We start from the raw sequence: 15,599 nt of genomic DNA on the forward strand, positions 1-15,599 counted from the left end.
GGTAAACATAAAAAACAAGAAAAGAGGAATGTTATTTTTGACAAAATTCCATCACTGGATTCTATCTACTTGAACATTTGTATACAGGAACAAAAAATAAATAAAAATAAGAAATCTAATTCATACTTTCACAGCAAAACGAAAAATGTCTAGCAACCTAAAATAATGACTTGCTATCTAAAAAAACTCCCCCCGTCACTCAAAAATACAACATTAGCTTATCTTCAATCGCACTAAGCATGGTTGAGGAAATTTTACTCCACATGTATAGACACATATAATAACAAAAAGACAAAAATCTACGAGTATGGAGACATACTTGAACAAAAATTTCTAATCGCAGTAGCTAATATGCATATATAGACACAGAAAAAAAAAAGCAAAACCATGAGACAATGAAAAGCACACAGGTAATCCGGCCCACAAGAATGTACAGACAGAAGAGCAACTATTTTTCGCCATTGGCCCTGGCCCAGGAACGACAACTTAAACACACACAACCGAGAAACGAACACATCGGACATACACATAGAGCGTGAGCGACAACTCTCGGATAAGTAAACGAGCGTGAGGGACCGTTGCACCAATTTTGCAGCAAGTTTTTTTCTCGATTTTGCAGCAAGTTTGATCCTGTGGTGATGGACTTAGATGTGACATAATTATACCTCATTTAGATGAGATTTAGCAAATCCGAAAAATAAATGTGATTCCCAAACAAGGTTGCCTCCCAATTTATTGTTCAGGCGTCACTTGGAAACAATTAAATGTAAAACCCAGCCAGTAAATCTTCTATTTTGTACCCCTACATGACGAACCGGGAAAATTCTGGAATTCCGAACTAGGATGTAGTCTGTCCATAAGAACACCAACCTGAACTGCATGTACTCCTGCGTATAATTCACGTGAGGATGAAGAATGGGCATAAAGCCCGATAAGGGAATAATACCTCACTTCTTGCCTTCCCGCGAGCATACATCCCAATCAAAAGTGTCATTTTCCCACTGCAATCTGCCACCAAACACCCATAAGAGAGAGAGACTGCGAGGAATAAAAAGGGGAGGAGATAAAGAAGGAGAAAAAACGCGAGGAACGAAAGTGAAAGGGGGCGCATGGTGTATGGACGAAAAGACCAATCTATATCTTCCATCCTAGGCCGGCCACCTCCAAGCAACAAGTTACACTCGCCTCTTTTTCACACAACACATCCAAACAGACACTCCTGTCCTTCACCATTCCAAGTCCCCAGCTCTCTCTCCTCCTCCCATCCCTCAGCTCCTCCCCTCCCCCCTCCTCTCTCCCAGCAAGAAATCTTCCAAGTTCCGCACCTCAATTCCGCCCTAGCCCAACCAGCAACCTTTGGCCAACTCTGTCGATCTCTCTAGGTAGCCACAAGTCCACAGCGGCAGCGGATATCACACCACTTGCTCTTCGCCAGTTGCGAGAGGGATCAATGGAGCTGTTCCCGTCGCACCCGGACCTGCAGCTCCAGCTCCAAATCAGTCCGCCCCCTGCCACCAAGCCAATGGACCTAGGGTTTTGGAAGAGGGCTCTCGACACCACCGCCGCCGCCGCCGCCGCCGCGACCACGGCAGCATCAGCGGGAGCTACCTTCGCACCTCCGTCCATCGCCAGGACACACCCCTCGGTGCCGGCAGCTGCCGGCGGCGGCTTCCATGCAGCGCACTACGGCGCAGCCGATGGCCACCTGGGCGGGCTGCAGTTCTTGCAGCACACCCAACCCATCCTCCACGAGGTGCAGGACCTGGCAGCGATGAAGCCCATCCGGGGCATCCCCGTGTACAACACCTCGCAGTCGCTCCCCTTCCTCCAGAGCCAGCTCCACCACCACAACTACCACCACCAGCATTGCTACGACGCGATCGGCGGCGCGGCAGGCGGGCCGAGGTCGCCCGGCAAGGTCGGCGCGCTGCGGCTGGCGGCGCCGCCGGCCAAGCGGAACTCCCGTGCGCCCAGGATGCGGTGGACCACGTCGCTGCACGCGCGGTTCGTCCACGCCGTCGAACTGCTCGGAGGCCACGAGAGTATGTACTGCTAACTGCTTCTCGCGCGTTCAAGTGTTCGTTTTCTTCTTCTCCTGAATTTTCTTGCTCGTTAGCAGCCGTTAGATGATTCTTTTTCTTCTAGCTAGCAAAGTAGGCAATCCTGTTGATCGAATCTTGCATTTCTTGTGCTGGCATTCAAAAGAACTAGACAAGGATGCATGGGCGTATTGGCATAGTACAGGCTAAGCTCTATATATGTTGGTGAAGGAATTATTGTGTACTGTTTCTTATCCTTCCTCTCTTGCGATTGTGCAGGAGCAACGCCCAAGTCGGTTCTTGAGCTAATGGACGTGAAGGATCTAACCTTGGCCCATGTCAAGTCTCACTTGCAGGTGAGGAGATCTTCTTTAACTACATAAAGTCCATGGTTAGCTCATTGGTTATACTATTTAATTAAGCTTTGATCACTTGTGCTAGCTCTCCTCAACGTACGTGTAGATCTACTACCACTTCAGATACTCCTTGATGTATGCATAACACACCTAATTGATTTGCAAGAGAATTCTACGTGCACCACGCGACCTTTAACTCATCATTTCTTGCTGCCGGAACAATATATAGTAGTACTAGTATTAGTTTTAAATGTTTGATGCATCTTCGGTCGGTCATGCATGTAAGAATAGTCATTCTACAGTTCACTTTCTGAGCAGTAAATTCCCCCTCTTGCTCGTACCTCCTCCCTCTATCTCTATCCCTGTCTCCCTCTAGCTTTACCACGACGTGGTGAGGAGAGGGGAGGAGGGCAGCTTTTCAATAAAAACCCGAGATCAGCAGCTGAGCAGCACAAAGATAAGCATGCAACGGGAAGCAAATGCGTGCCATTAAAAAGAGGAACGTCACACACAGTCACCGGAGAGGGAACGGTGGATGGATGACACAGTGGACACATGTGCACACAGGAGCGCGCACACATCCATTGATATGAATATGAATATGATACACATCCATGCATGCTGTGCTGCCCAAGAGCAGACGGCCCGGCAAGTACAACCCTGCATCATTTCTCAATAATTAAGGGCTTCTCTGCCTGCACACAAGCTACTAGCTGATCGCGCCATCAATGCCCCAATTGTGCATATATGCCGCTGCCCGCCCCTGCCACCCGTATTTATTGATCCGTCTCGTAGACCACCACTACACACCTTTGACTTTAATACTTCTACTACACTGCTCATCCTAGCTACTACTCCCTCCCTCCGCGAATAAGTGTATTTCTAGCTTTTGTCTTAAGTCAAAGTTTTGAAATTTTGACCAATTATATACAAAAGAGTAATAACATGTATGACATTAAATTGATATATTATGGAAGTACATTTCAAAATAGATCTAGTAATATTAATTTAGTGTCATAAATGCTAGTACTTTTTTCTATAAAGTTGGTCAAAGTTGATCTAAGACAAAAGCTAGAAGTACACTTATTCACGGACCGAGGGAGTAGCTTTATTTAGTCAGCTATACTTGCTGTGTATGCTTCCTGGTTCGTATCAGCGGGTATTCATCAGTTGACTGTCTTGCAGATGTACCGGACCATCAAGACCACTGACCACAAACCAGCTGCTGCCTCATCCTACGGTATGATCAGTGTATATTGTACAAGTGTCACTGGCGTCTCGGTATCCCAGTGACAGACACAGATCGACATAGCATTGGATTAGCAGTGAGTAGAATATTTATTTTGCAGGACAAGCCAAGACAATCATCGACATCCCTGACGACAGCTCCTTCGACATCGCCAACACCAGCGGGTCTGAGTCTTCAGTCCAGCAATCAAATCTTGACGGGAACGAGCATGGATCCAACATGTGCGCTCTATGGAGCAACAACTCGAGGTAACAACGCCATTGCTAGCTAGCTTCTTTGTTGGTACTCCTCGTTTTGTATTCTGGTGGATGCATGCTGCTATATCACATGAGAGAACACACACAGTACCAAATCCTACACTAATATAATTCCCTCAGTGTTCAGTGCACCGGTGATGATCTCGGTTTGAATTTGTAGATTTATGTAGAATGATATATGGGCCCCTTCCCTTGCTACAATTATGGATTGATCCATGTCAAACTAAATATTCCTAGCTGGTGGGCTATTAATGGATATCAGTAGCTAGCTAGCTAGCAATAGCATGCACTTCAGAATTACTCCACACTGCTGGGCTCCGTCTTTTCTGCTATTTCAGGCGAAATGACAGAGCGGGGTACAGCTAGCTATAAGTCTAGCTAAACATTCTTGTGAGACAGAAAAACTGCTTTGCAGATCGATATAACTCCAGAGTCCTTACAGGTCAAAAGCTGCTGGTAATTTCCTGTGTAGAGCGCTAAAGCAACAAAGTACGCTTAAATACACGCGTACTACATGCTGTAGTAGTAGCACACATGCATGTTTGGGCTCTTCATCTCATGCATGATGATGTCTACAGGTATTCGTCAAGAATCAACTGTCACATTACATACATGATTAATTGATGGATTATGCATTTAGAATGATATAGTTGATCTGAAGAGGGTGCTTTAAGGTTCAAACCGCAGTCTAGCTAGTGCCTGCTTTACGCAAAACAAACTCTTATTCCTTTGTCTCATTTTCTTTGTTCCTACCATATCAACCACCTCCAAGTGCTCACAAAAAGCACCAGGGCTCTACCTTTGTTCCATCTGCTCCCCATGATGGTGCAATCATCTCTTGAATATATTATACATTAAGCTCTTTCATTAAACATATCCATCTAGCCATAGGCAGAAAAAGTGCACACACATATACACTTTCCACGACTACAATTAATTAAGGAGGCAATATAGTAGCACTACCATGGAATCTTGACCAGAAGTTACATCAGAAGCAACATGACATATATATATAGTGCTATACACAATTAATCTCTCTTGCGTGACCAGGCGTAGCTAGCTCTTCTACACATATCTGTATGTATATACAATCGCATACAAGCATCCAGCCGTCCATGTACCATATACATACACACGTACTGTGGTACTTGCGGACTCTGCACGGCCAACTGTATAGCCATGTAACCCTAAAAAAACTGTATAGCCATGTAGGAGAGGAGTGAATGGTGTACATGTTTATTTAGATAATGACCGGAGAACATATGATATGTATGTGCATGTGCACACACATGTGGTGTAAGCAAGCATTGATCAGTGTGCCGTACCACATGGGTGAGTAAATAACGCGGCAAGCACCAAGCTATAGCTAATTACACAGCTTTTTACCCCCCATTAACCCCTCTGATAAAGCGAGCTGCTCGCCATTGACAGCATCTTAACAGTGAAAAGTTAGAGTTGCGCGCTTTGTTCCCTGCGCCTTTTCCCGCCTCTCCCGTGTTGCATGCAAATGGACTCCCACTGAAGAAAAGATGTGTAGATAGATCATAGATAGATAGGCCGGCATTTGATTCTTTCATCAGCCCATGATATACAGAAAAGAAGTTGATACTTAATTCAATTCCTTCCTTTGTCTTTCCTTCCTTTTGCTGGTGCAGCAGAGGGGCCTGGTCGTTCCACGGGAAATCAAGATCAGATGCCAACCCAGGCGACATCAAATCCTTTGAGGTTCGTACTCGCCTTTTTTTCCCCAAGGGAGCGATCATCATTACCACCTCCAATACCTCATCGGCAATGGCCATGATATGCTTTGCCTTAGTTAGTGCAGTGGCGATCATTCCTCCTTCCATTTCCCGCATGCATGCATCTTTCCGACGGCTCCCTGTGTGCAAAGTGTCGGCAGCATGCATTTCCTGTTATGATATACAGATCGCAATCTATTTAATCTGATGTTCCTTCTCCTTTGCACTCGCAGGACGTGCAATCGCAGTGCCCCAACGTCGTCGCCGACGATGCCGCCGACCTGATGTCGGCTCCGTTCCGATTGTCGGAGCTGGTCGTCGGCGCCAAGAAACCGAACCTGGACTTCACCCTAGGAAGAATGTAAGGCCGCCGTCGATTTGTCGACCGGCCGGCAACGGAAGATATGCGTAGCTAGCTAGCTATATGTGACGTTGATCTAGAGATTAATCAGATGCATACTCGTGTGACTCCCGCTCCATATGCACGTAACGTACGAAGCGGAGGAGGAGGAGGGAACCAGAGCTAGGAGCTGAGAAAGCAAAAGAGGCAGGCAGCTGGGGAATTAAAGAATAAGACGAGACCACCGTTGATCTAGGAACAAAGTGCAAAAGGGGCCGGGGAGGGAGAGACATGGGTGCGTGCAAGTGTGCGTGCGTGGTAGAGAGATGGATAGTGAGATAGATAGGCTTTATCAAAGGCAGGCAGGAGCATGCAACAAGCTGGTTAGCTTGCCTGCCTGCCTAAAGGGCTTGCTTCTGGTGCACAACACACACGATCAAGCTTGAAGAGTGTGTGTATGTATGCGTGCATGCTGCCTGATGAGACAGAGCTGCTAGGTTAAGAAAGGTCTCATCTTTTTGTTATGCCACAAGACAGGTGTAAAGCTGAGATGCTTATCTTACATATATGCGTGTGTATTGTACGTATGGACCATGCAAGCATGTATTATGATGGATCTGCCAGTCTTGCTCTGTGCTAGCTACTTCTATCTCCTAGCTAGCTGCTAGGTTGGAATCGATACCTTCCCTGGTCTGGATATCATTGGTGCAAATCTGGCTGGATTTCCAGTTCATGAGCTAAAGCGAATCAGTAAAGGTGATCAATCAACAAAAGGAGTTTTTGGAGTAGTATGTTTGATCATATGTCTGCCAAGTTGAATGCACTATACTTTCACCGCCATATTGATGGATCAGTCAATAATATAGTCCCTCCACCCCCGATGCATAATGCATATTTTGATTGGTTAAGACAAGCCGTTAACCAACAATTACTCTATTGCGGTCTAAAAGGGAAAACAATCGCAGTTACTCAATTATTGTGTAGTTTATGTGTCACAAAAATGATGCCATTGAATCGTATACATTTTTACCTATGATACTATTGTATCACCTCCATACCAAAACATAATTGTTGGTCAAAGCCTTGTCGTAAACAACCGAAAAAGATTATACTCGGACAGGAGAGTATGATGCTTTCCCCAGTGTGTTAGTTGTGGTTTAGTTGGACCAACGTGGTGATGAATCCTAGCTGTAGTTTAGTTGCTTTCACCGTAGATTTAATTGGCAAAATATAAGTGACATGCCATAAGAATTATATTGTTGGATTCACGTTGAAAAGAAGTTTTCAACGGTACTATTTTTGCTACATATAAATTATATTTTGTTATGAAAATGTATGGTCAAACTTTTTTTTTGGCAGGGAAGTATAGTAAAAACTTGCAATTGAACCCGGACGGAGGAAGTAATTTTAGTACCTTGACCAATTGAAATGCATCGGAAAATATAGTCGTATGTGTCAAAGTTTGAATCGACCATACAACTTTTGTTAATATTTCATCAGTATTTATAAACCACAAGCATGATGTGCTGTTGGATCGACTCCAGTGGCATCATCTTTGTGTCGCATAAATTGCTGGCCAAAACTTTAGCTTAGGCCTCTATACTACACTATACATTAATTATCAAAAAAGGCTTTCGCCCCGCTTTATATATAAAAGCATACCGCCCAAGCCACAAACAAACACACGAGTTCAGCCACAGCACGCCCAAGGCGCGGAGGTCCAACACACACACACAAGCACGACACAAGGTACCAGGGTTAATGATGAGGGCACAGCTCAACAAGCCCAAAGAAAGAAACAGAAAAAAGGAGGCCTTGCAATGGATGAGTATAGCATGTATGACATTGCCGAGAGTATTACCTCCCTTTGTCTCGAAATAGAAGATTTTTTTGGACTTCACACATTATCTAGTGTGCAACTTTGACAATTACTTATCAGTTGAGGATTTATGTATAATATCATAGAAAATTATATCTTCAAACAATATTTAATCCCAACATTAGGGGTATCATTTAAATCAAACCAACTTAAGTCTTCTCTAGTACCAACTTAAGTCTTCTCTAGTACCAACTTAAGTCTTCTCTAGTACCAACTTAAGTCTTCTCTAGTTAATTAATGGTCAAACATTGAGTGTATCTCTCTAAAAGACGTATTTTTAGAAGGGAGAAAATAGAACAATGAGTCAAAATGTTATTACTTACTCTGTTTATTTTTCGTGGTCTTGGGAACTTAAAAGTTGATGATATAACAAGCGTATAGAGACATACGGTATAGTGTGAGGAAAGTGTAATCATTTTATTTGCTCTCTCAGCAGGATTATTATACATTGCAGTTGCTAAATTGTGTTGTATAGTTAACTTGATTGATAACTAACGATATCTCATGGGTCGCCGTGGGAATTGGTTACAATATATTTGAATGACATTTCGTTGTGTGGACATGAATATATGAAGTAATAATATGAGAAATGAAATTGAAAAATACATATGATTCGGTTTTTTTTAATTAGTGTAGTTGTAAAATTATGAAATATGATCAGCAAAATAGAAGATTTTCATATGAGTGGTTGCATATCCAGTTCAGGAGGGTCTTTAGTAGGGGAATGTTGGAATTCCTAGCTACACTTGGTGCGGGGGCTGATGGATGTTCAACTCTCAAACCAACCAGACTCCTTTCACTGGAAGTTAACGGGCAATGGAGTGTTTTCGGTTAAATCTATGTACTTGGATCTCATTAATTCTGGCACAATCCCAAGATCGATACATATTTGGAAAGCCCTTGCGAATCAAAATTTTCATGTGGTTTGTCCACAAGCGGGTGATCCTTACCAAAGATAATTTACTAAAGCGACGATGGGTAGGTAGTGCACAATATTGTTTTTCTAATCAAGACGAAACGATATAACACCTCTTCATAGATTGCCCTCTCGCGAAGTTGCTTTGGCGAACTATTCATATAGTCGTTAACATTACTCCTTCAGCTAGCATAGATGCGTTGTTTGGGACGTGGCTAACTGGAGTGCAACCTGCTATTGTGTCACGTATTCGGATTGAAATATGCGCACTACTTTGGGCTATATGGAACTGCAGGAACAATATGATTTTTAACAGACAAAATATTTAACATAAGGCAGGCACGGGATTTCCTACTACTCCCTCTGGATATAGGAATATAAGGCAGGCATGGGTTTTTAGGTCCACGATTTTAAACAAGTGTTGTTTGACATAAAAATTATATATCTAGGTTCATTATCAAATGAACTTTCTAAATATTTTTCTATGTCATATTGTGCGTTTCAGTAGTTAAACTGACGACCTAAATTCCCATGCTCGACTAATATTCCTATCCACTAGTAAACAAGGCATGGCTCGACTAATATTCACATGCTCGACTAAAATTAATTTCATAATGCATCTAATGATATTGATTTCATATTGGGAATGTTGATATTTTTTCTTATATAGTTGGTCAAACTTACGAAGTTTGACTTAAGAAACCTTTTATATGCAGACAAAAAAGAAAAAGAAACGGAGGGAGTAGTTAACTTGTTTTATAACTAGATGATATCTCATGGGTCGCCGCGGGAATAGGTTACAATGTATTTCAATGGCATTTGGTTGTGTGGACATGAATATATGAATTTATAATATGAGAAATAAATTGAAAATACATATGATTTAGTATTTTTTTTAATTAGTGTAGTTGATATATGAAATATGATTAGCAAAATAGAGATTATTCATATGCATGGTTGCATGTCGAGATAGATCTTTTCGCATGCATGGTTGAATGTTTGTGTCCTGCTCAGGAAAGGCCGCTCCTTGAAGGTGGAATAAGGTTCTCCCTGCCTAGTCCCAGGCTCGGCGATGTGTTTAGCACAGTGAGAGGGTGTGTGGAGATGTGTCTCCAGCGAATCTAGTGGGATTCGGTCGGTGCTAGTCTTTGGTGGTTGTGCTTGGATCTTGTCTTCGTTTATGTGTCGGTAGGTTGGATCCTTTCGATTTATGGTTCTTTTTATCTGCAACGGTTGTTGTTCTGGTGCGCTCGTGTTACAGTGCCATAGCAGGACGACTTCCCAAATGCCTACTACAAGTCTACAACAAGTTTTGCCCAGCTCCTATGAGGAAGGGGCGCGCCTTCGACTCGCTCCGGTGTTTGTAGTAGTCGCTCGGTGGTCTACGGACCAAGATGTAATTTTTGTTACTTCTGGTGTTCTTTCTACTGCCATGACAGATGTTGAATTGATCGAAAGTGTTTTTTTCACAAAAAAAAAAATATTTGAGGTAAAATGTTTGCATATTGAGAAAAATATGTTAGTGTAGATCACATATCTAAATACTATATAGGATGTGATATGAAAAAAATAACCAGGTAGACATGAAATGGTCAGGTAAGCCGGGTCATTACTAAGACGAACGGGATTTCCTACTACTCCCTCCGGATATGAATATAAGGCGGGGACGGGTTTTTAGGTCCGCCATTTTGAGCAAGTAGTTAAATTGACGACCTAAATTCCCATGCCCGACTAATATTCCTATGCACTAAACAAGGCATGGCTCTTGCGTCGTCCTTGACATTTCCTGAACAAAAACACTGGCGCATAATACAGGCAAACATGCACCTCGCACGTACGTATACGGAGCTACAAACAAACAAAGCAAACAAGCGCAGCGCGGAAGCATCAATCGAGGTCCAGTACGGCATTCTTCTAAAGAAAAAGAAAAACATTTGGTACGGCGGCAGCGATGCTATCCCCCGCTAGTAAACAACGCATGGCTCGTACGCACGGCGCATGCACGCATGCATGCATGCGAAACAGCAGATTTGTCAATTTGGGGAACAACCCTACGAACGCCGTGCATGGATGCGTGCATGCAATTGTCCCCGTCAATCACTCACTCCATCACGTCACGATATTATACGATAAAGAAGGGAGAGAGTAAGAAAAATCTAGAGAGGAAGAAGGGGGCCGGGAATTGAAGTCAAATCTTTTCAGAGAGGTTGGGCGGTAACGCGCGTCTGGGTCGGTCGACGACGGCATGTCTGCGTGGTGTGATTGACGCTCCTTGGCCTTGGCCTGAGAGGTGAGGTGAGGGTGAGGTGACCTCTCTTGGAAAGCCCTTGATTCAACACGAGCGTTTACCCTCTTCCCTAGCCTACGCCTGCCTATTTTTGTTCTCGTGCGTGGATGCATGGCTCGATCAATCACCGATCGATACCCGAGCCCAAGTGTACTGCCGCGCTAGCATGCATGCATGCATTTACGTTCCCAAACCACCACCACCTGCACCACCGACCGGCCGGGCCTCTTGGATTCGCACTGCACACTATGCATGCATCGTCTCGTCCGTTTCGCTCGCTTTGGAGGCAGCTACATAGCTCTCCTCCAAATTTAAATGACGATCATGTCTACTGTAGAGCAGTGTGTATATAGCTAGGGCACTGGCCAGCGCCCAGCAGTGAGTCATCTGTGTGACGCATCGACGGACGGCGCGTAGGCGTAGCTAGATGTGTACGAGTATATATGAGAGTGTGACGAGGCTTGCGTTTGAGTCAGCGTCGAAGCTAGCTAGCTACAGGTAGCTTCGTACACTAATTTTTTTGGGACAATACAAACACATTTTGTACAGGGAATATCGTCCTGCAGAAACCTCGACATACATCTTGACAGGTCAGGCTCTGGCGCAAGTGGTAGTCGTCGTCGTAGCTGGTAATCGATCGCTGTTCCACAACAGTCGCGGACGCTTTTGGAAGGGCAGCAGGGAAAAGAAGTTGTAAACTAAAGCCGGTCAAATCCCTTGGCCCCTAGAAAACGAAAAGAAATGCAGACAAATATGCTTGCATGAGGGGCAAGCTAGCTGCTGCCATATGCGTGGCATTCAGCAGCGGTGGTTAGTTGATGAGCGCACGCAAGCGACATGGCTATGGCGAGCCATGCATGCATGTTGCGTAGACCAAGAAGGTCACAGCTTTTCCCCGTGATTTCCGCGGGATCCATGCATGCGTGCGTCCATCACGAATGCACACACATAGACTACGTGTGGCCCCGCCCCTCCAGCAATGCCAACGTGCAGCGCAGGCCTGTGCGTGCATGCACGCTTGGTTCAGCAGCGTGTAGCTATGCAGTGTGCCTGCTGCAACCTCACACGTACTGTACGTGGTACTGCCTGACCTGCTCTACGCACACGTACGTACGTACAGAACTAGGTACTCCATTCGCACCGTTTTACTTGCCTTCGAATTCGCGCGCACTTACCTTTAGCATCTTTCTAGTGTTGCTGCGAGTGACTGATTGATCGCCACAAAGATCTTGACTTTTGTGAAAGCAAATTAAACAAAACCTAAGGTAACCTCATAGTCACAGTTGAGCGTGCACTGGTAAAAGTATGCGCCAAGTCATGTCATGACACAATAAATCGGTTGATTGCACAGTTTCTACATCAGTTCGAAAGTTCTTACTGCATGTGTGACAATGCTTAATCGTGCACGGGTCAGAGCTAGTTTAGGCCCCAATGGAGTGGCCAACCCCTGGAGGAAGGTCAGGTCAGCTCGATGCGGAGGCTGGAGAATCTCTGATCGACGAAGACTACGCACTGTCCAAGAAAGGCTTTGGGCAGACGCAGAGAGAGAGAGGAAGAAGGAAGAAAATGGGAGGAAATGAATGATGAGGCACTCCATTACGCTATGATTGGGGGGCGCCCCAAGGAGAAACAACAAGGGATCGAGTAGCGTAGCCATGCCAGCTTGCTTGCTTGCTTTGGGGCCCGAGACGAGCGTTGCATGCAGCAGCAGGGCGTGGCAGAGATGCATGCAGGCAGAGAGAGAGAGAGAGAGAGAGAGAGAGAGAGAGAGAGAGAGAGAGAGAGAGAGAGAGAGAGAGAGAGAGGGGACGGAGAGAGAGGAGGGAGAGAGGTCATTTCATGTCAAACCAAACGCGACGACGCAGCGCAGGCAGATGCAGAAGCAGAGGCTTCCTCGAACGCAGCAATCGAAAGCAGGGCGGGGCAGCGTTGGCGCCCAATGGATACGACCGATCCGCCGTGCTGATGACCGCGACCAGACGTGCATGCCCACCCGGCATTCAAGGCCCCCAACCCCCCCCCCCCCCCCCCCCTCTTCTACTCTGCCAAATATTACCCCACACGCCCTCACGTTGCCCTACTCCATTCCATGGGCTAGTAATACTCATGCATGCATGCATGTACACATCCATCGTTTTCATATCCTCGTGTCCGTATGCGTGTCAGTGTGTGTGTGTGTCGGTCTTTAACTTTTCACGTTGGTCCTGGCCAGTCAGTCACAAGGGTTAAAATATTTGAACTTGTCAACCAAAGAGGAGTTTTCCTTGTTTTCTAAAAAAGGGAGAAGTTCTTCAGCTTTGCACCCTGACGTACGTTTGGAAGACAAATTAGGGACCCTATATTTCTCAAACGACTAGCTTTGTTTCACTCTATAGATTTTCTTTTACCAAAAAAGGCTTTCGCCCCGTTTTATAAATAAAGCAACCACCGAGCACAAAGTTATCCCCGGGAGAGAGACGCCATCACCTCCATCATCATCCAGCTTCGCTCGATGCTCGATGACTCTCCGGATCACTTTTCTTTTCTCAAGTAAAAAACAAAATATATATGCAAGAACAAGTTACCTTAAAAACAAAATAATATTCTAAGGAAGAATGAATTAAGGGTTTTGGTATTACCTTAATAATAAAATTTAATAAAATATAAAAATGTGGTAAAAAAGGTATACACGAATTGCACGGTTACACAATATGCAAGAACGAGCAATTAATTGGGCAGTTTTCGGACAACCAAATGATTTTCACGCATTACCCCTATAAAGAATGTTGGGGATGCTAGAGTACCCGCCTCCCTGGGGCTTCTCGAGCAAGAGCGCCCTCCGTGCCGTTCATTTCCAGGTGGCGTATCGCGGGAGCCTCTCGGGGTGTTTCTGTGCCGTCTGGTCGGTAACCCGGCTAGGCGGTCCATGACAGGTTAACCACTAATGCACGCCTGAGGCCAGAGTCATTGGGCGGCGTCGGGCGCGCCCGTGATGGCCCTATCGCACGTTGCCCCGCGTGCGATGTCATGATTGGGCCCGCATGCCGGCGTCTTTGCGCCATACGGTGGTGTGGCTACGCACGTGCAGAGTGCGTGATGTGGCATCCATGTGCGCCGGCGTTGCATCCATCCGGCTGTGCGAAGGGCCACCCAGCCGTCTGACTAGAAGGGGTTGGTCTGCCCGGATGCGTAGGGGTTGTGCTACCCAGATGCAGAGGGGCTCGGCCAGCCCGGACCCCGGCTGTCATTGGTTCTTCCCGGCGGTCGCGGGATGGACGTGTAACTTTGGTTGCCCTCCCTGGGTCGTCTATAAAATCGCCTCGCGTACTCGCTCGACCTGTTTCGCAAGAGAAAGGTTGCCCTTGCGGTGCGGCTTTCTATATCCTCCTTTTCTTGCCAGAGCACGTGAGATTCCTCTCGCTTCGCCCCTCTATGAGCTTCTTTGCCCAACCGATGGAGAAGTTACCTTCGCGCGTCCCTGCGCCAATCCTATCCATAGAAAGTTCTCAAAACCGCTCCAGGAAGCTACAAAACACATGTTATGGGTCGGCCCATCCTAGCGATAGCGTGTTGTGAGATGTTACTCCGTGCTACCTATATCGCGCTTATACTGAGATAGTAGCTCCCCTCGCCCGTAGCGCCCACGTTTTTGGGCCGGCCGACTAGAGTGTTCTCAGTCGTCTATTCACTCGTTTGGTCATTGCTACATTTGATTTCTTTTTTGTTTTTGTTTTCTTTTATTATTTCTTTGGTATTATTCGTTTCTTCATCGATTTTCTTCGGTATTTTTTTATTCTGATTTCTTTGCTTTGGTTTTATTTGTTTCTTTCTTGGTTTTCCTTGTTTTTTATTTTTCACTGCGTTCCACTGTTTTGCATTGGTTTTTTTTGCTTTCTATTTTCTCTCTCTCTCTCTCTCTCTCTCTCTTTGATTTTCTTTGTTTATTTCTACTTTTCTTTGGGTTTTTACATTTTCCATACACATTGTACATTTCCTCAATACAGTCAAAACATTTTTATACAATTTTACCATTTTCAAAATACATGATTTTTACATTTTTAATATTTTTAGGTATTTTTTCATACATCATTTAAAATTTCGTATCCTAAAGAAACATTTCTATATACATGTTTATAGTTTTTTAAATACACGATTAACATTTTTTATATGTGTTTTGATGTCTATATTTTTTATGCCCATTGTACATTTTTCTATACATTAGAAACTTATTTATAAATATGTGACATTTTTCAAAAACAAAATGAACATTTTTAAATATATTTTTTATGTATAATTTTATTTATGTGTTGTATATTTTTTGTATACATCAGGAACTTGATTTTATACACGTTTAACCTATTTTAAAATTCATGATTAATAAAATTTCAATATATGTTTTAATGTCTACATTTTCATACATGTTGTACATTTGTCGTATACATCAAGAACATTTTTTATACATATTTAACATTTTATAAATACATGACTAATACTTTTGCATAATGTCACATAATTTCTTTTTGAAACATGTGAATATTTTATATTAAAAATAATTTAA

At 44.3% G+C, this 15,599-nt stretch overlaps 1 protein-coding gene across 4 annotated transcripts; it reads left to right on the top strand.

The window, feature by feature from the left end:
• Positions 1-1,108: 1,108 nt before the first annotated feature.
• LOC109741499 (probable transcription factor KAN2) lies at positions 1,109-10,699 on the top strand. Of its 4 annotated transcripts, none has more exons than XM_020300591.4 (6): positions 1,117-2,042; positions 2,319-2,395; positions 3,581-3,635; positions 3,745-3,892; positions 5,560-5,626; positions 5,874-6,596. In XM_020300591.4, the coding sequence occupies exons 1-6, from the start codon at positions 1,451-1,453 to the stop codon at positions 6,003-6,005; spliced, it is 1,071 nt and encodes a 356-aa protein (XP_020156180.1). In that variant the 5' UTR covers positions 1,117-1,450; the 3' UTR covers positions 6,006-6,596. The 4 variants fall into 4 exon arrangements, with proteins under 4 accessions (XP_040248606.1, XP_020156181.1, XP_020156180.1 ...); XM_020300590.4 differs by having other exon boundaries at positions 1,125-2,042; positions 5,557-5,626; XM_040392672.3 differs by lacking the exons at positions 5,560-5,626; positions 5,874-6,596 and adding an exon at positions 9,790-10,699 and having other exon boundaries at positions 1,109-2,042.
• Positions 10,700-15,599: the final 4,900 nt, after the last annotated feature.

The sequence above is a fragment of the Aegilops tauschii genome, chromosome 6 (assembly GCF_002575655.3).
Source record: "Aegilops tauschii subsp. strangulata cultivar AL8/78 chromosome 6, Aet v6.0, whole genome shotgun sequence".
NCBI classification, from domain to species: domain Eukaryota; kingdom Viridiplantae; phylum Streptophyta; class Magnoliopsida; order Poales; family Poaceae; genus Aegilops; species Aegilops tauschii.

What these genes read in the sequence shown, in the direction of transcription:
- LOC109741499 (XM_020300590.4), top strand. Translation starts at nt 1,451, where the DNA reads ATGGAGCTGTTCCCGTCGCACCCGGACCTGCAGCTCCAGCTCCAAATC. An exon ending in ACTGCTCGGAGGCCACGAGA is followed by an intron (nt 2,043 to 2,318) that starts GTATGTACTGCT and finishes GCGATTGTGCAG; the next exon opens with GAGCAACGCCCAAGTCGGTT. An exon ending in ATGTCAAGTCTCACTTGCAG is followed by an intron (nt 2,396 to 3,580) that starts GTGAGGAGATCT and finishes ACTGTCTTGCAG; the next exon opens with ATGTACCGGACCATCAAGAC.